General features: G+C 39.9%; 1 protein-coding gene across 4 annotated transcripts in view; it reads right to left on the bottom strand.

Moving 5' to 3' along the window:
- The window catches only part of RFX3 (regulatory factor X3), a 232,629-nt gene that overhangs the window by 51,681 nt on the left and 160,300 nt on the right, over nt 1-20,648 (bottom strand). For 3 of the 4 annotated variants that reach the window (XM_040417122.1, XM_040417121.1, XM_040417120.1), the window contains exons 4-6: nt 20,227-20,324; nt 15,668-15,926; nt 5,044-5,118 (exon numbers count right to left, since the gene is read on the bottom strand). In XM_040417122.1, the coding sequence (XP_040273056.1) occupies nt 5,044-5,118; nt 15,668-15,926; nt 20,227-20,324 (432 nt within the window). The remainder of the gene's footprint in view (nt 1-5,043; nt 5,119-15,667; nt 15,927-20,226; nt 20,325-20,648) is intronic. The other variant, XM_040417123.1, reaches the window with a different exon arrangement.

Below are 20,648 nucleotides of genomic sequence, written 5' to 3' on the forward strand. Positions count from 1 at the left end.
TATACATCTACATCATCCCTTATTTCAAAAATAGGATTTTTTATTTGCTATTTAGCTATCCTGCAATTGCAGCACATTTTGCAGGGAAAGAAACCTTTCTTGATTTTACTTATATTAGGAAGCTCTTTTTTCTGGATGGATTTTATAGAGGGGGCTATTATATTAGCTAGATTTTGTGCTTTCCTAAATGCAAAAACTGGACGTGTGGGGATCTTATCTCCTATCAGTTTGTCTTGTCTTAAAATATCCCAATGACGTCTCACAATCCTTTTGAGAACCTTCTCTCCTTCACTATATCTTGTTATTATTGGGACCTTAATCGGGTTTTCCCTTTTTCTTTCTTCACCATTTATTTAAGTTATTTCTTTTTTTATGGTTTTATTCCGTAATAATTAATTACGGTCCAGCTCTTTTATTTGTTTTACAATGGGTTCCAGATTATGTATTTTGTATCCTTTTTCAACAAACTTTCTGTTTAGCTGAGTGGTTTCTCTCTCAAAATGTGCAATGCTACTACAATTCCTGCGGACCCTAATGTACTGGCTGCGAGGGATATTTGTCAGCCAGGTTGATAACTGGCAGCTATCAAGTGGTATAAAACTATTACTATCTGTGGGCTTATGATATGTTTTGGTCTGTATTTGACAGTTTTCAATAAAAATAGTCAAGTCCAGAAAACTGATTGTTGCCGACTCCAATGGGGTATGAAGTGCAAATAAAACTCATTTTTATTTATCTCATTTAAAAATGTATTCAATAGGGATTCCCCTCCTTTCCAGATAAAAACAATATCCTCTATAAATCTTTTCCAGAGGACCAGATTATTATATTTGTTGAGTATGGGCAGTAGACTCATTTTAAATAACCCAGCAGCGGCTCCCCGGCTTTTAAACTGGAGACAAAGATAAAATTAACGGTATCGCATGTGTAACACTTTACCTAGTTTTAAACATAGTAAAACATAATAGTAAATATACAAATTTGGTATCACCATAATTTTACTGACTAATAGAATACGGTAGTCATGTCATTTCTAGCACACAGTGAACACCACAGAAACAAATCCCCAAAAAACGACGTAACCAGTTTTTTTCTATTTCTATTTGGCAAATTAAATGGGCACATAAAAAAATACAAAAATAATAATACACAAATAGTACACAAAAAAGAAGCCCTCATCTGGATGCAAATGGAAATTTAAAATGTTATGGCTCTTGGAAAGCAGAAAGGTAAAAAGGAAAGAGCAAAACCCCAAAATTGGCCTAGTCCTTATTGGGTTAAAGAATAACCCCTGAAAATTCCATAAATGTCCAGATGGGACAACCTCTTCCATTAACAATGTCAAATGCTCATCACTCATAAAATAATTTCTCTATTTCAACTAGTCATAAGCCAGCTTTTAATACAAACACATCACTACTTTTAGCCTGCATTAGGAGTACGGTTATTAGAGCTGGGGTATACTAAAACTAAAACACTCTAATTTCTTGTCATTTCCCATCAATAAGTCATTTTTAGTTACATTAATTACATTGACAAAGGCCTCATTGAGTGGGCCGAAATGTTGCCTGGGAAATAAATTGGGTCATGACCTTTTCACCTGAAGTTCAAGTGCTGCCTCGTTTTTTGGATTTATTATACAGTGAAAGAGATGCCTGCCTTCCCTGAGGATTTGCACCCTATTCACGCTGTCTAACTGTGCTGCTGCTTTATCTGCTTTGTAGTTACATTAATAGTTATATATATTTTTTCAAATGTTTATTTAACTGACACTTTTACTAATTAGTGTCATGAATTTCATTAAGGGATCTGTCAGTCAGATTAGTGTGGACTTGTTTCTAGCACATATAGACCATCTAAAATAGCACAACACCAGAAAAATATTCAGATGCTCCATAGGAAAAAAGCAGATAAAAAAGAATCTATAAACTGATCATGATTTCATGTTGCATTAATAACCCCTTTTGTGCACGCTCTTTTATCACTTAGCGAAAAGTATGAAAATACTAAAATGCTTCTATGTATATTTATCTATTTGTGCTACTACTTTTTTTTTGCTTTTCTCAGAATCATCAATGACTTTGTACATCTGTAAAATGAATAAAGACACATTAACAAAAAAAAACAATAATCATCTACTCTAATAGCAGTGGCCAGGAGAAAGTAATTATACTGAATATACATATAGATTGGCCACATTGGATTCAGCTCAGATTTTTTTCAGTGGGAAGGGAGTCATGTGATGTATCAATCTTGGCTAGAACTTACTCAGAAATCTCAATTTTGACTTATCTCTACCTGTTTAGGAGTTAAGTGACGTGAAAGTTTCCTAAAGTGCTTCACATGATGTGTTTGATGTGTCCACCATTCTTTTGGTTTAATGTTTAATTTAGTCTTCATGAGTACATATTTCTTCACAGTAGTGTGGGAACCACCATTTCAGGTGAGCCATATTGCATAATGTATGATAAGGGAAAGGATTTTAGCAGCTCTCACCTCTGGTCACCTGCATGAAGCAGATGCAGATGGCTGGAAGTGCAGTTCCCTGGACACTGGATTGGGCATTGAGGTCGTAAATAATGGCCCCGAGGACGCTGGACTTAACACCTTTGGACTTTTATCTCTAGGGTCATTTAAAGTCCCTTATGTATGCGGAAAAAGTACACAGTATGGCTCACCTGAAATAGAAAATCCTACAGTGCTGTGAAGTATCATCTGCAGTTCTTCAGCATGTTCACAGATTAGATGTTAAACATGTGCATCCAGCAGAATGGTGTATACATAGAACACTTCATGCAAAGCACTTTAGGAAATGTTCACCTTGATTAATTCCTAAACAGGTAAAGATAAGTCAAAACTGACACTTCCAGTGTGTTTCTGACTAAATTCTAGACAAGACTGATATATCACAGGACCTTCTCAATGGAAAAACCTGAGCTGAATGCTAAAAATGTTTTCTCCACCAATACTGCAGCTTCCCTACCAAAAACGGGAAGTCAATTATCTACAAATTACACCTGGTTAAAAGGGTGTGTCCAGACTTTTGCCGCACCCTAACTTTAGAAGAGAGTTAACTGAATTGTGCATATAACTACTGCAATGTTTGTTTTTTACACACAATAGGCAGATTTACTAACCATGTCTAATATTTAGACTGCATAAACTTAGACTACAAGGTCTAAAGATGTGCCAAATTTATCTAATAAAGTATGTACATACTTAGAGACTTTTTCCCAATTTCACACCACCTAGTGGTTGGCTTACTTTGCAGCCACATTTTGGTGCACATTTTTACATCTTACGCCATGCCTATTTCCAACTTAGCGACACTGTGTTGTCAAGTGAAGTTCTAAAATTGTCTAAAACACTTCATAAATGTGAAATACAGCATGTGAGCCAGAATTCTGGTGCAGAAATTACATAGTTTTACAACAGAAATGTAAGCATAGGTTCATTTATACCCAGCCCTTCATTCCAGAGAAGCTGCTGAAATATCCAACTTTTGAAAATGATCAATAGATTAGTATTTATAAACTATATTGCTTCAGAACGTGTCAATCTACACTTCATACTAATCCCTACAACTCGTATCAGCTCATAGTTGTGATAAAGTCTACATAAAAAAAACTGTTGAAGAATCTGGACCTGCATTTTTCATACAGTGAAGCTCATATAACCCTGGTTGACCACAACAAGAGTTGGTAGGTATGTTCAGGCAGTAATTTCCAGATGGCTGACCGCAAACAAGCTCTGTGCAGAGCCTTCCTATGTTTGAAAGTTGCCATGGGATATGAAAACTCTAATGCCAAGAAAATGTCTACAATCTTTTGTAGGTTGCAAACCACTTTTAAATACGACACATATTGTTGAGGCACGTGGAAAAGCCTATTAAAGATATGACCTAGTGAGAAGTCTTTCAGTATTAACTTCCAACTATATGGTTTTGACCCCACCCTAGTATCAAATTCTAGAAATACGATGACATCCTTATGGCCGCTAGTGTACAACATTATCTGCAGCTGTGAACAGCTAGACCATAACAAGTGGCGAGACACTGGTTAAAGGGGTTATCCCATGAGTAATGTAAAAAATTTAAATCCAATATCTTATCGTATATGTCAGTCTCTAACAAAGCTAGAACCAGCCCTGTTCCATCACATGGATCCAGAGATCTTTTTATTCATTCCTCTGCTAGATTTATTTCAAGCTGGAAGCTTGTCACACCAATAATACCAACTGCACCCATCTACTTTCCATTACCTTTTGAGGAATTAGATGAAGTGATGACTTTCATTCTAAATAATGACTTATTGTCCACTAATGATAGATACAAAATAAACTAGAGAAAGCATGCATTTCACGAAATTCAATATAATTTATGATGTGATATCATATGAAGTTACATTGACAACCCATCATATCAAAACGTAGTCATTTATTCAGTTTACAATGACAGGTGCCCAAGACGTATGTCAGTGGCACTGTGATACCAGACAGATAGAAAGTCCAGTGTGTCCAGAGTGTCAGGTCATCTCAAACAGCAAATGTGTCATCTCATTTGCTGGTTTATTCCTCCACAGAACTGATGACTCTCAACATACTTGCTGTATGGGGAAAAAAATAAAACATTGGCTTCAACTGCTCCATGTATTCAATGTTTTCTAGTCTTCTTGTAGAGGAATTTGTGCCAATGCATAGTGCAATGTCGGACAGATTGTGCATAGTATATATAAACGTGAACTTTACCATGCAAAGCCAGCATCAACAGTAAGCTTAGATACACAAAATAATAGAAAATAAGGAATTTTGTGGTGATTTTAGAGAAGGTCATGAAAGCATAGGTCCCATGCACATGATCCATATATCAGTTTTGAATTAAAAGGGCCAGCAGGGTACTGAGTGGCAGCAGATGGCCATGGCCACTTTTAGTTTTCTAAAACGTAAATTGGAAAGGAACCTGTGCTTTCAAAACAAACATGAAGAACTGGAAAAAACTAGCAAAAGACATGCAGAAAAGAGAGGATATTAAAAGAAGGGACTTACATGGCTGTTGAGAAGAGAGCTTCTGTGACTTGAAAGGCCGTCAGACTTTTGCAGTGTCTCAATCGCCATTTCAATCTGATAATAGATGTCATTGAAAATAGGCTCAAGACAAGATAGCATGAAAAAGCAAAAGCATCAGTGACCGACAATTATATTTCATCAAAAACATTAATGAACTACTCTCCACAAAAGAAAAAAAAAAAAAGAAGATAACATGCATTTCATTACCCCAGCGCCCACCACCAAATCAAAGAAAGGAGGAGCTCCCAATAACAGAAATAAAACCATAACCAGGTTACATACAGTGCAATCGGAAAGTCTTCAGACCCTTTCAGTTTTTTCACATTTGGTTATGCTACAACCTTATGTTAATAAAATCTAGTTTTTCCTCATCATTCTGCACTCAATACTCTATAATGAGAAAGCGAAAACAGAATGTCAGAAATAATGTATTGTAAAGGAAAAAACAAAAATCTTGTATTGACCTAAATATTCATACCCTTTACTCAGGATTACTTGAAGAACCTTTGGCAGTGATCAAAGCCTTCAGTGTTCTTTGGTATGATGCCACAAGAATTGCACACCTGAATTTGGGGAGTTTTTGCCATTCTTCTCTGCAGACCTTCCCAAGCTCTGTCTGGTTGGATGGGGACCGTCGGGGGACAGCCTTTTTCCTGTCTCTCCAGAGATGTTCAATTGGGTTCAAGTCAGGGATCAATGTCTTGTGTGAAGGTGAACCTTCATCCCGGTCTGAGGTCTGGACTGTTCTGGATCAGATTTTCATTAAGAATATCTCTGTACTTTCTCTTAACCCTGACCCAGTTGCTGAAAAACACCCCCACAACATGATGCTACTACCATGCTTCACTGTAGGGATGGTATTGGGCAGGTGATGAACAGTGCCTTGTTTCCCGAGACATGACGCTTAGAATTGAGGTAAAAAAGTTCAATCTTGGTTTCATTAGACTAGAGAATCTTGTTTCTCACAGTCTGAGAGTCCTTTAGGCGCTATTTTTGTAAACTCCAGGCAGGCTTTCATGTGTCTTTTAATGAGGAGGGCCTTCTTTCTGGCCATTCTGCCATAAAGCCCAGAATGATAGAGTGCTGCAGTGATAGTTGACTTTCTGGAAGTTTGTGACCATTTGAGTCCCTAAGGCCCTTCTCCCCTGATTACTTAGTTTGGTGGAACAGCCAGCCCTAGGAAGAATTCTGGTTGCTCCAAAAGTTTTCCATTTAAAAATTAGGTAGGCAACAGTGGTTTCGGGAATTTTCAGCACAAGAGAATTTTTTTGTACCATTCTTCAGACCTGTGCCTCCACGCAATTCTGTCGCTGAGCTTTACATGCAGTCACCTGCGAGTCCTTATATAGACAGGAGTGTGTCTTTCCAAATCATGTCGAATCAACGGAATTTACCACAGGTGGATGCCAGTAAAGGTGTAGAAACATCTCAAAGATTATTAAGAGAAATTGGAGGCACTAGAGCTAAATTTCAAGTGTCATAACAAAGAGTCTGAATACTTATGTCCATGTAAAATTTTAGTTTTTAATAAATTTGCAAAAATTCTGTTTTCACTTTCTCATTATGGGTTAGAACTTTTTTTTTATTTTACCAAATAACAAAATGTGAAAAAAATGAAAGGGTCTGAAGAGTTTCCGAATGCATTTAAATGAGAAGGAGAATCAACAAAGCACACCTAGTGAAGTTCACTTTAACATAAGGCTCATTCTGTGATCAACCATCTCTTGTTGAATGAATCCACAATGCATTTACTACAGGTAAACATGATACGCGTAAGAAATAGGATCCCATAAAGATGGTCATGCACATTATACTATTGTCGGACCAGTTGACCATCTCATGTATATTAAATATATGGCTGACAGACGTTGAGGAGAAATTCAAGCAAGTTGAATGACTTCCATGATCCCCTGCTAATGCCATTCCAACACTGGTCTCGTCCCTGCTGCACGCCACTTGTTGGACCTGGCTCTACAAGCCAGAAATGCAAGGAAAACCAACTTAGCCAATTAGAATCATTGCAAAGGTGCTGCTGAGCTAGGACAAAAAGTGTAGAGCAGCATGGACCGGATCAGCATCGTAACTGTGGCAGCAGGTGATCAGTGGAGGTGAGTAATCCTTTTGGTGAAAACTCCAGTTAAAGGGATTCCCATTAACAATATTTATTACTTTCAATAATAGGGGTTTTCAAGTCCCCTGTGTGCAGTGGTAGGGCATATGCCACTGCTGTGTGGTATACTATCCAGTGCCATAGAAGAGAAAGGACCTACATTCCCACCACTACTCCATTCACCCAGGGGTCCGGTGATCCCTGTTTTTCACGATCACTTGGGGTTTTAGCAGTAAGATCTCTAGAAGTGACACCGTGATTGGAACAAAAAAAGCAGGTCCATTCTCCTAGTCTCACAAAACTGCAAAAAGTATTGCATATATGAGAATAGCGTTAACAATGCAATGCAAGGAGTGGCGGGGTAAGGCCTCATTCAGACGGCCGTATGCTGTCCGCAAAAATGCGGATCAGTTTTTTTGCGGACAGTTCAGCATGTCCGTAAAAAAAATGGATAGCATTCAGTATTTTTGCGGACCCATAGACTTCAATGGGGCCATGTCCTGATTTTCACGGACAAGTATAGGACATGTTTCATTTGTTTTGCGGAACCATGGAATAGAAAAGGGCCCCATAGAAGTGAATGGGTCAGCATCTAATCCGCAAAAAAACGGATCCGCATTTTTGCAGATAGCATACGGCCGTCTGAATGAGCCCTTATACTACAATCAGAGGGGAATTAACAATTTCTTCTACTAGAAGGTGCATCTATTTCCTATCAGGAACATCATTTTAAATGGCTGAAACAATATTCAAGATCATTTCATTTTTATGATGTTCACCTTTTCCAAGAAACAACTGAAGAAACCCCATATGATAAATAGACATGGTGGAGTTTAAAAAGTTGGCAATTTAAAGTATGCCCGTAAAACCACTGGAGAGAATATAGTATATTACTGGGGAGAGTACAAGCATTAATGAGATTTGAGCGCCCATTACCCTGTTGCTGGTTCACTAATTGTCCTTCCTTGGATAGCTTTTGGTAGGTACTAACCACTGCATACTGAGAACAACCCATATCTGCCATTTTGGAGATGCTCTGACCTAGTTTACTAGCCATCCCTATTTGGCCCTTGTCAAAACCTTTCCGATCCTTATACCATTTTTACTGCTTCCAGCAGGTCAACGTCAAATACTAACTGTTCATTTTCTGACTACTTCTATCAACCCCTTGACAGGCGCCACTGTCAAGAGATAGTCAGTGTTATCAACGTCATATCTCAGTCGTTTTAATGTTACGACTGATCGGTGTATATTATAGACTATTCTAAATAATAATTACAGAAAGTTGGCAGATGTAAAAGGTGACTGACGTGGTAACTCCATATTTTTCTCATTCAGGTTTTTAGATTCAGGAACGGATCATAAATGGAAGACACTAATAAGGGAAAGACTGAGGGGGATATTTATTAAAGCTGTGGTTGTGCCGGTCTTAATTTATACTTCTGGACTGAAATGCACCACAATTTTTAAGAGGGACACACCTCTTATTGTGGTGCACTTCAGGCCGCCCATGTGCAAGAACTGAAATACTCCAAATGTGTCAACCTGCAGAGGTCCAGCCCAAGATGAAAAATATGGGTGGGGACAGTCACACATTTTGGAACACATTTTGTGTTTTTCTACTCTAGACAACTGCCGTAGAAGCTTAATGATTTACACCTATGTCTTCTCCTTTTTTCTTAAACACTCCTGGCTTTGGCTTCAGAAACCACATAAAAATCCTGGAGACACACCTTAACAAGAGGACATGCAATTCCTCAGGCTGGATAATTAAAGTGGAATTTAAAGGTGAGCTACTTTGTTTTATGAAACATATCGTTAGTATGGCGATTTCCAACTTATTTGTGCCCAACATATCCAATATTTATCCAAATTCTAATAACAGAATTGACAGGAGAAGTAGTTCAAATGTGGAGCTGAATGAAAGTAAGTGGAAAGTGATTAAAGGGCTGAGTGGTGTCTGTGAAGCATTACTAGATGATGCTCGGTGTCACCTCGCCTCAGCTTACACTACTTGTGTTTTGACAGAACAGACATGGAAAAGAAGAGGAGAGTCGGCTAAAGTAATAGGTTTTCAGACAGGTACCTCATTGCGAGTGAAAGGAAAGGGAAATAGGACAGGGTTACAGAGCAGTTTTTATAAGCTTGACAAGGCTTTGCAATGCTTAGCGGCTTGACACTAAAATGCTGCTAGTGAGGCCTTGCTCGAAAGACTTTCTACTATTTTTAGCTTGGCAGAAATAATCACTTCTTCACTAGACGGTGATCATGAAACATGCAGAAATTAGAAAGGTGCTGTCTATCTGTGCTTTTTTAGGTCTTGCATAAATGTATATGTATTAGAAGTCATCATTTTTCTAGTAAGGTCTGACAGAATCATGTGTAATTGGTTTGGAAATAATTCCTACATGGAGCCACAATTAGTCAACTTATTTCATTTGCGAAGTATGAAAAATGACACAACATAGATACTGAGCCCAGGAGGGAGGGAGGGGGGGGTGGCGGGAATGGTGGCTCTGAACTCCTCCTTCTTTCTCTTTCCATTGTAAAAATCACTGCACTTTCATACAGCCACAACTAGAAGGAGCTCAGTGGCAACAGATTATTACAGCTTCTATTTCAGCCAGTTGTAACTACATACATTCCTGTGCACTGAGCTCCCCCTAGTGGAGGCTGCAGATAGCCAGCTTTGGAATAGATGGAAAGCAGGAGATTTATCAATGTATTTATACCAGTTGTCTCTGGTATGAAAATATTGAGAAATAAGGTGGTCAAAATGAACGCCATATTTATAAAGCACTTGTTCCACTTTTTCTAACATAGAAGTCATAAAGTGGGTGGGGGCAAGGGTGACTTTTTTATTGCAACATTTTTAATTAAAATTTCATCCGCTGCATTAAAAAAAATAATAATAATAATAATAATTCAGCAGAAATCTAAGCTGTTGTGCTTTGCATTTTACATTAGATGGGAGCGATTGACAAGTATATGTGTACTGGGAATCTGGGTAGGGCATGGGGTCCCATACTAAGTTTTACCATGGGGCACTATGAGGCCTGTCTATGCATCTGCCTGTCACTCAACTTTGTTAATTCATTGCTTTTTTTGTACTGATTTTCAATTACAGCCATAACCATAGCCCAGAGCTGTATTAACAATTCTGCAGGTTTCAGAGATGAAATCGCCTTGCCTTCCATGCAATCTCTATCACAGGAAATGTAATATTTATCAACACTGCAGTTGGTAAATTCTGCGCATGTAATGCCCCAAGAATGCTCCAAACCTACCTAGGAACACCCACTTATGGACGAAGCTAACACAAGCCCCACCTGATTTTTTGGTGCAGGACAGCCTTAATTTGCTAGGACTGTTTCTGAAAATTAGGGGCAGTAAATTCAGAACCCTCATTTCGGTGCCCTTACGGCTCCTGGGACCCTTACTTTTCTCCATTTATACATTTGGTATTGGGACAGCTCACAGAGTCCCATGGCTTCGAATACCACCTCTCCCTTCTCCTGCTTCTTAAAACTCCACATGGAGAAAGCCAAATTTATTATCCTTGCCCATGTCACTCAGCCCTCCTACCAGACTAGCCAGTACAGTTTTCTCTTGGGATAACATTTGATTCTGCCCTGTTCTTCAAACCACAAATCCAAACCCTTACCTCCACCTACCATTTTCAACTAATGAACATCTCTCATATTTGCTCCTTCCTCAACCCTGATTCAACCAAAATGCTAGTGCATGTCCTCATCATCTCCCGCCTGGATTCCCATCTAGCACTCTTGCACCCCTGCAATCTCTCCTCAACTTGACTGCCCGGTTAATCCACCTTTCCCCTTGTTTCTTCTCTGCATTTCTCCTTTGCCAATCCCTTCACTTGCTCCACATTGTCAATCGATTTCAGTTCAAAATACTAACTACATATAAGGCGGTCCACAAATTGTCCCCTTCATATATCTCTGTCCTGCTTTCCCCATACATCCCCAAAAGTAATCTCCAATATTCATAACACTTCCTTCTTTGTTGTCCTCTTGTCTGCTCCTCCCACAATAGTCTACAAGATTTATCACGTGCATTCTCCATACTCGGGAACTCACTACCCCGGCACATCAGACTCTATCCCAACATCTAAATCTTCCCTTCAAAAGTAACCTGAAAACCCACATCTTCAAGAAGGCGTAAAACATACCTACAATAAGCATGGTACCACGCACAACCAGATGAGCAGCCTTTACCCTTACCTACTACATCTTTCCCCTTTCTCTTCTAGACTAAGTTCTCAAGGGCAGGGTCCTTTCCCCCTCTGTACCAGTCTGTTAATAAGCTCTTGCTTATCATACTTGTGTTTTATATTATATACTGTATGTGTACAGCGCCATGGAATTAATGGAGCTTTCAAATAAATAATAATAACTATATGTCCGATGTTTTTGTTGACTGTTACCATTAGCAACAAGCAGAACTGTGAATATAGACCTGGTCTAGAACATATTCTGTACCTCTGTACAATCGAAAGGTAAGGGCAGGTTCACATCTGCAGAAGAGGTTCTGTTAGGGGCCTTTGTTGCCAACATACTGCATCATGCTATGCTATTTTCTCCAGCAGAATGATAGACACCATAATGGAAACCCGAAGAACCCTATTATATCAATGGGCTCCATTTGTCCGTTCCATTCTTTTTTTTCTTCATTTTTAGATTGAACATAGCCGTGGTAATGCAAGGTGTTTACAAGCCTATGCATAAATTATTAAATGGGATTTGAAGATGAACATCCCCTTTCAGATCTTCCTAATTGTAAAGCTCTTGCTTTCAATACTGTGGCAAAAGGTGTGGTAAGTTAGCTTTTAATGTTAACAGGTGGCAAATGCTATTTCCTGAGCGAATGTGAGCTTCATAATAACTTTGAAGAGCAGGCAACCTAACCTTAGACTGGTAAAAAAGAGATTTGAGAACAGTGATGGCCATCACTGTTCGAGAACATTTTGAGCTACACCTTGGCATAATTAGGTTCCAGGGTAATAAGTCTACATATTTATTCAGCGATGCATTCATCTATAAAGATTATTTTTCATTCTACCAACAACATGATTCATTTCATTTCACTATCAACTGGGAATGTGACCTTTTACATCCAATAATCCTTTATTTAACCTTCTGCTGTATAGGAGAAAGAAAATGAAATGCAGCATCATAGCGTGATGGACTGCAAGCGATCTAGATCATTTGGAGATTTCTATATAATTTCAAAGTATGCAGAAATGAATCCAATTAGGCATATCTCAGGCTTAGAGATGTGGAACGTGAACAAAAGGACGTAAGAGAACGTGATCGAGAATGCACAGTAGACAGAGCTGTTATTGTACAAATCGTGGTCAGACAAATCATTCTTAGATGTGCAATTAATACAATTATGTCTCACCTAGTAAGAACAAAAGCCACTGCTAAATATATTAACCCTTTAGACATAGGAGGTGCCAGCAGTTTAATAACGTCCGGTTTACATGTTGCTGTTCTGCTGCTCTTTAAAAATGCACTGAAAACGCATCTAAAATGCATGTGTTTTACAGGTGAAGGATGTTAACTCAATGAAGGAGATTTATCATATCCCCACGCCAGAACTGTGGCGCCAATATGCCATATTCTGTGCAAAATTTGGAACTTCTGGCCCCTTTTCCACCACACTCTCCAGTTTTGCTAAAAGTAGGCAGGACATGGGCGGGAAGGAAAGGGACCTAAGCATCCCGACACATTTACCATTACTTACACCACTTTTCTGGACAAGCTGAGTGGTGTGCAACTGTACGCCTTTTATTTTTGGTATATCTCATGCTACCATATAGCTCCAAACGGTACAAAACTGCATGGGCAATTATGCCAATAAAATCACATAGGTTTTTTTGATTTTTTTTTGGTAATGCGTTTTTAAAAAGCAACCAAACAGCAATTTGTTAACCCACTTCATAAAATGTACCAAGTTGAAGTCTAGGACTGCTAAACATCTGTGATTCTCCGGTGTGGATTTCTGTCTGTAGACACTGGCACACAGAGTGGCTGCTGACTGGCTGCTTTAGGTAAGTTTCAGCTACAGAAGCAATTAGCATTGCTAAACAAACAAGCTGATAAGATAGCTGCAGGGGCATTGTATGTGGCACATTTGAATGGGCGATTCACTGGCTGGTACATATGTGCATAGGCAATTATCTGGCTAGCACGTTTGTATGGGCTGTAGCAATGCCACACCACTCCGATCCCCGGATGGACCAGCAGCAGTGGTGGGCTGCTCATCATTCATGTGACTGCTGGAGCCAATCACTCAGGCCTTATGCCACTGGGGATGAGAGCATTGGAATATATAAAAGGTGAGTGAGTTTTTTTTCTTAAAAATGTTGTAAACCCCTTCAAACCTGTGCTACCTGGCCACATCAGTGCCGAATGGCTGCAAGCTGGCACTACTGTGCAGGTAATATGACCCAATTAAGGGGACAGTCTGGTGTGAGCAATATAGTGGCATCAAATGCATTTCAGGCACAGTCTGTGAATAAGGAACTGTCTTAAAGGGTATCTGTCAGAAGATTTGTAGCTATGAAACTGGCTGACCTGCTGCATGTGCGCTTTGCAGCTGAAGGCTTCTGTGTTCGTCCCATGTCATATGTGCCCACATTTCCGAGAAAAATGAAGTTTTAATATATGCAAATGAGCCTCTAGGAGCAACGGGGGCGTTACCATTACACAGAGAGGCTCAGCTCTCTCTGCAGCTGCTGATTGACAGTGTAAACATGGTCATTACCGCCTGGCCCTGTAAATCAAAGTATAGAGGGTGTGGCAGAGACAGCTGGTTGGTTTTGGAGTAAAATATATAGATTTCACATGGAAAGATATTAAAGTATTGAGGTTTTAGTCTATTAGTATTACACTTACCGTATATAAAATGTTTAGTTGTCTAATATATTTTTTCCCACTGTACTAAAGAAAATTATAAAATTGGAGGCACATGTCAATGCCCTGGCATATAGCCTGTATCTTTTTTTTTTTTTTTATGTCTATTGATGTCAAATCACCAGCTTCTGACTGTAATTATAGTAAAAGGGGGCATGTACTAATGACCTAGGCCAGATTTTCAGAGTAGAAAAGTCACAAAGTTTGTTGCAGTGCCATTTTGTGATAATATACCTTTGAACTTTTTTAAACACCCTTGCCACTTTTCCAAAAAGTGGGTGGGGTATAAGAGTAGGAGAGCCATGGGTGGGCCATACAACATGTGCGCCAGAAAACAGACACATATTAAGCCAGAGATCTACTTCAGCTCCTTACTGGAGTAGATTTCTGCACCTCTTACTAAAATGGTTGGCTCTTCTGCCAGTTTTTTTTTTTTTCTACTAAGACCGGCATGTGAAACACCGTAAATAACCCCCAATATGCCAGACTGCAGGAAGCCACACATCTCCCTTTAAGCCTTGCCTATCCTTAAAAAACAGTTCAAAGTTGCGAAACACTTTGAAGAATATGTTATAGACGTGTCCAAATAATTAAAAGGGTTATCCAGTTAAAGATCATGATGATCCTGAGGATAGGTCATCATTATCACATTGGCAGGGGTCCGAGTCTCGGAACGTCTGCCGATCAGCTGTTTCAGGCAGCCACCACACTCACCACAGCCGGTTTCCGACAGCTTTCCAAGCACAGCGTCATACATTATACAGTGGCTGTGCTTGATATTGCAGCTGAGTCCCATTCACTCCAATGGGGATGAGCTACAACTTGGCCATGTACAGTGACGTCACATTGCCTAGGAAGTGGCTACAGCTCTCACCGAGTGCAGGCCTCTTCTAACAACTGATCGGCGGGAGTCCCGGATGTCCGACCCCCGTCGATCTGATAACGATGACCTATCCAGAAGATAGGTCATCAATATAAACTCGGATGCGGTCTTCGTACCCTCTCAGCAAACCACTCTAAAAAAATACTGCTGTTCCACTTGCTGCCACTTCCTCCATTTTTAGCTTTTACAACCCCAAATTTCTTAAACTTTCACACTAAGGACAACACATCTCCGGTCCTGATATCTATCGAAACTATAATCAGTACTATGGCTCCAAACCTTCAGTTGCTTTGGCACATGCTTCCATATGCTCCTAATTTATCAAAAAGTCACAAAGAATACGAAAGGCTTGTTAAACCTGAGCACAACAGGAACAGTAAATTGGAAGAGAAAAACCAGCACAGATAAATATCATGTATTTGTAACACTTCTAGCGGTATTTATCTCTCTACGTAATGAAACGTGGTTCAACCAGTGACAAGTAGCTCCATGGTGACAAGTACTTGATAACAATTACCCAGGAAAAATGATGTGTGCTCATTAGCTATCAGAATGAAATGCATAACGAACAAGCTGCAACCTATCTTGGCATTCACAGTTGCCAAGGAGAAGGTCAATGGTCTGTTCACACCTGTAGCTTTTGGAAGAGAAGTTGGAGAAAGCACTTACTGTTGCTGGAGAGGCACGGGTTGTGTGACTCACAGAATGGCCTGAGTTTTCCATGGAGTTGCCAATCAGATAGGTTCCACCAGTGCTGCTAATGATTTGCCCTCCAGAGACCCCCATCTGAATAGCTCCAGTGCCGACCATGTTATGAGATGAGACCACTGTTGTCACCTGTGCAGATCCGCCTTGGGTGTCAAAGTAACTGCCCCCAGTGTTTTGGCTGTACATCTGAGTTTCTGTGTAAGGGTATGTTGTTGTCCGGCTTTAGGAAAGAATGGAAGACGTAATGAATGATTTTTACATTTTATGTGCTTCTGTACAAATATGACACATACAAAGGAACCTAATTTCATCATTCATGATATGTGTTGGAGAGGCTGCCGGTTATGGCTGTTCACATCCTGTTTTTGCTGTACGATAATAGTTTATTTTTATCAATGAAACAAAATGTATTCTGCAGCAGGATGACCTCAAACATAAAGCCAATGTCATTAAGAACTATCTTCAGTGTATAGCAGAACAAAGGGTCCTGGAAGTGAATATATGGCCACTCACAGGTATCTGATTTCATCATCATCATCGATTCGGTCTGGGATTACATGAAGAAATTTGAGCAGGCCTACATCCACGAAAGATCTGTGCTTAGCTCTCCAAAATGGTTCCTGCCGAGTTCCTTCAAAAACTGTGTGCAAGTGTACCTAGAAGAACTGGTGCCGTTTTCAAGGTAAAGACTGGCCACGCCAAATATTGATTGGATTTAGATTTCTCTTCACTTTGCATTTTGTTAATTGATAAAAATAAACTTCAATACAAAGTTTAATTTTTGGCTCAAGGTTTTTGAAGCAGATCTGTGCCAAAAAAACACACAAAAAAAAATGCATGGATTTACATGGAGCTATTTTTTTCTGCTTTATGTTCATTTCGATGGTAGATTCAGCACGGATTCTGCCCCAAGATAGGGCACGCTGCTCCTTTTTTCCATGTGTAAAAAAAAAAAAGCAAGTGCTGCTTCCCTTTGAAATGAATGGGAGACTTTTTTGGAGCCGATTTTGAGACAGAAATCAACGCCAAGAAAATATGTGTGAACTGGGTATTGTAAATGCTACAGATTCTCCGCAGTGGAATTGCATGTGGAAAATCTGCAGCATTTACGGTAGCAGCAAAGTGGATGAGATATAAAAAATCTCATCCGCACAGTGCAGAAATAGTCGGCAACAATATCCGCACATAACGTCACATGGCAGCTTGTTTGTGGCTATCTCATGCTGATTTTACCATTTCCGCAGTCATTTCTGCAACAAATCAGCACCATTTGGTGTGGATTTTGCTGCTGCGGAATACTGGCAGATACCCTTAGGGTACAGCCTGATGGTGTGGCTGGCTGCATGCGGCCAAGACATGCTCACTTGCGGCAGTCAGTGGTAGCATGACGTTTCCACAAAATTGTGCGTCCATTGGCTGCCATGGGTAATCGTACGTTGTTCGCATGCAGCCAGCCACACTGTCTAGTTGTACCCTAAGGATACGATCACATGGTGGCCGCACTGCGGTCGAGTACTTCGCAGCCGTACTGGCCGCAGCTTGCTCTTGTAAAACTAATGAGACTGCACTGCTTATTCGGTCTGCATTGTTAACGGCCAAGTGGCACCTTCATTACCGAAAGGGCACTGACTACGCAGACCAACTAAATAGAGCGGTCTCATTAGTTTAACTAGAGCCAGCTGCGGCCCGTGTAGCCGCGTCACAACCGCGGCGTGTGATTGTATCAGGTCTGCAGTCTGAACATCAAACAGATCCTGGCCTCTGCATATCCAAGGGTGTATACGTATAGCAGGGTACATCAATCAATGTATGCTTATTCCCTCTTTCCGGTTGTGTCACAGAGAACGCCGCACATTCAACATGTACAAATGGAGGCAGTAATAAAAAAAAAAAGGTTTATTTTATTCTGTTAATGAGGGAAATGTAAGTCCCTGAACCATAATAAACTCCTCTTTTGAATGATAATTGAAACCCATAAATAAGTTCTTCTCTACTTCATTAATACATTACAAATGACATCCCCAGTTAATTTCCATGACCTCAAGCACAATGATGAGATGTGCTCTGCCGCACGCTAGAAAGGCGTGCAAGCCTCAATCAACGACAAAGGGTTTTTCATGCAGGACACAGCCTCATGCTTCATAGATGCACGGAGCTCAATTCTGAAAGGCTTGACCCGTCTCTTCACGGCAGCTACATGTAAGTGTACGGCAACTGTACTTCATTCATGTGCATGTTACCTCTGACCAGTTCCTAGTCATTACCAAACTACCTGAACATCTGCCACCTGAAAGCCTGATTTAACAAGCCCTGCTCAGTCACACGTATACGCACTGCACTGGAAGACCTCGCTACCAGGCCGTAATTAAATCTTAAAAATTTCTAATTTTGTAGAAATGTATTTATCAAGAAAAGTTGAGGATTTTATTTCAATACAAAAAAAAAATTCTTAGGCTACATGCACACGAGTGTTAAGAATGGCCGCGTGACGGCCGTTTAAGTAACAGCGTCACAGACCCATTTTTAGCACTAATTAAAGTTTATGGGGCTATTCACATGGCCGTTTTTTAACAGCCAGAGAATAGTGACGGTCCAAAAATAGGACGTGTACTATTTTTGGCTGTTTTCACGGCCAGGCTGATCCCATTGAAATCACTTGGATCGTTAGTAATGGCCACTACGCTAGTTCAATATGGCATTTTAGGGGTTTAAAAAAAAATAATCACTCACTTCACCCACTTGCACGCGCAGAGGCAGTCACTCCCCTGTTGAATGTGACGGACCTGTGCTCAGTGTGATGGTGACGTTATGACACATGAGCACAGGTCCTTCACAATCAAGAGAGAAGTGACTGCTTATGCATGAGCAAGTAGATCAGGTGAGTGATTTTTTTTTTCTGCAAAAAAAAAACCCATTACAGCTGAGAACCACTATGTGGGCCACTGGGGGCCACTTTCGGGGACATTATGGGTTACTATGGGGAACATTATTACTGCTTGGACCACTATGGGGGATTTATTACTGCTGGGGCCATTATAGCAGACATTATTACTGCTGGGACCACTATGGGGACATTATGGGCTACTATGGGGAACATTATTACTGCTTGGGCCACTATGGGGGATTTATTACTGCTGGGGCCATTATAGCAGACATTATTACTGCTGGGACCACTATGGGGACATTATGGGCTACTATGGGGAACATTATTACTGCTTGGGCCACTATGGGGGATTTATTACTGCTGGGGCCATTATAGCGGATATTATTAATGCTGGGGGCCACTATAAGGGTCATAATTACTTCTGGGGGCCACTATGGGGGATTTATTACTGCTGGGGCCATTATAGCGGACATTATTGCTGCTGGGGGCCACTATGGGGGACATTATTACTGCTGGGGGCCACTATGGGGGACATTATTACTGCTGAGGGCCATTATGTATACTGCAGGGGTTGGAATTTTATAAAAATAAATAAATAAAAAGGCCAATGAAATTCATTTTTAACAGCCATAAAAAACGGATGCAAGACGGATGCAAAATGGCCATTATAAGTGGACAGATGGCTAGAAAATGGATGGATAAATGGTTGAAAAATGGCCATGGAAAACTGAGAGTGCGCTTATTCTTAATGGCCTTTTTTTTCTCTGCTGTGTGCAAGTAGCCTACTAGAAATAGAGATTCACAACATACAGAACGTGAAGTTGTTATGCTTGGGCATGTTGCCCAGAAGAAAGTCTTAAAGGGGTTATGCTGTTAATGATGTAAAAAATAAAAATCAGACATCATATAGTACATGACAATACCTTTCTAAAAAAGCTGGAACCAGCCCTGTACCTCACATGGGTCCAGAGATCTCCACATTCACTGCTCCAATTGTTCTGCTAGACTATCTTCAGTCCTGCAGCTCAGGGGCCGTGTCCTTTCTGCTGCAGCTCTCTCCCTGTGACTGCCACAGCTTCTAACAGAACATATGGCTGGTGACAGGTGAAGACTTAAACTGAGCATGTTCAATCAGCTCAGTGAGATGGACAAAAAAAAAAAAAAAGGAAAATAACAAGCAGCAGGTGGCGCTATACAGATACATTTTATTGAGTAGCTCACTGGCTATTCAAAATGTTTCATTACATGCAATTACAAAAGTATTCCGATCCAGGTGCTGCTTCGAAAAATGTAGAATATACTTCGTGACACAACCCTTTTAAAGGCTATGGGCACCTTTCAGGGCATTTTTTTATTATTGCATTCTACTCACTTTAGGCTAAAAATAATTTTTTCTCAGCTAGTCTTTATTAAAAATGTTCAACAATTTTTCTTTTACAGCTTTCAATTTCAGTGCATTTGCGGTAAATGAAACAGTAAATGAAAGTCACAAACTTCCCAGCTAAATTATTATCTAAACCTATCATTACAGGGCACATCCCTAAGTAGACGCATCTAGGTGTGGACTAAAAACTCTGTATCAACACTTAAAAAATATATATATATATATTATATATATATATATATAAAAACTCACATTGCTCCGTTTGTGTAGACAGCATCGCTTCCTTCCACATATTGTACCTGTGCTGGGTAAACATGCTGCACCTGTTGTACGGTCTGCACCTGCTGCACCTAAAGTGATACAAGTCTTTGGTTACTGAAATAATTCAAAATGGAGAATAAAAAGATACACGCACAGATTTAAGAAAACTGTCTACAAAAAATGCAACCAATCACAACACAGCTTTTATTGCTGAAGCGCATACAAGATGAAAGTTATGCTGTGATTCATTGGTATGGGCGACAAAGACGTTTTTTTAGGCAGTTTCATAAATTTTCCCCAAAGAATACTTAAAGTCAACCTGACATATGGAATATGGCGTTTGATCTGCCTGCATCATGACATAGAACAGGAGGAGCTGAGAAAAATCATATATAGTTATATATCTATATAAA

The sequence above is a fragment of the Bufo bufo genome, chromosome 2 (assembly GCF_905171765.1).
Source record: "Bufo bufo chromosome 2, aBufBuf1.1, whole genome shotgun sequence".
Taxonomy (NCBI): Eukaryota; Metazoa; Chordata; class Amphibia; order Anura; family Bufonidae; genus Bufo; species Bufo bufo.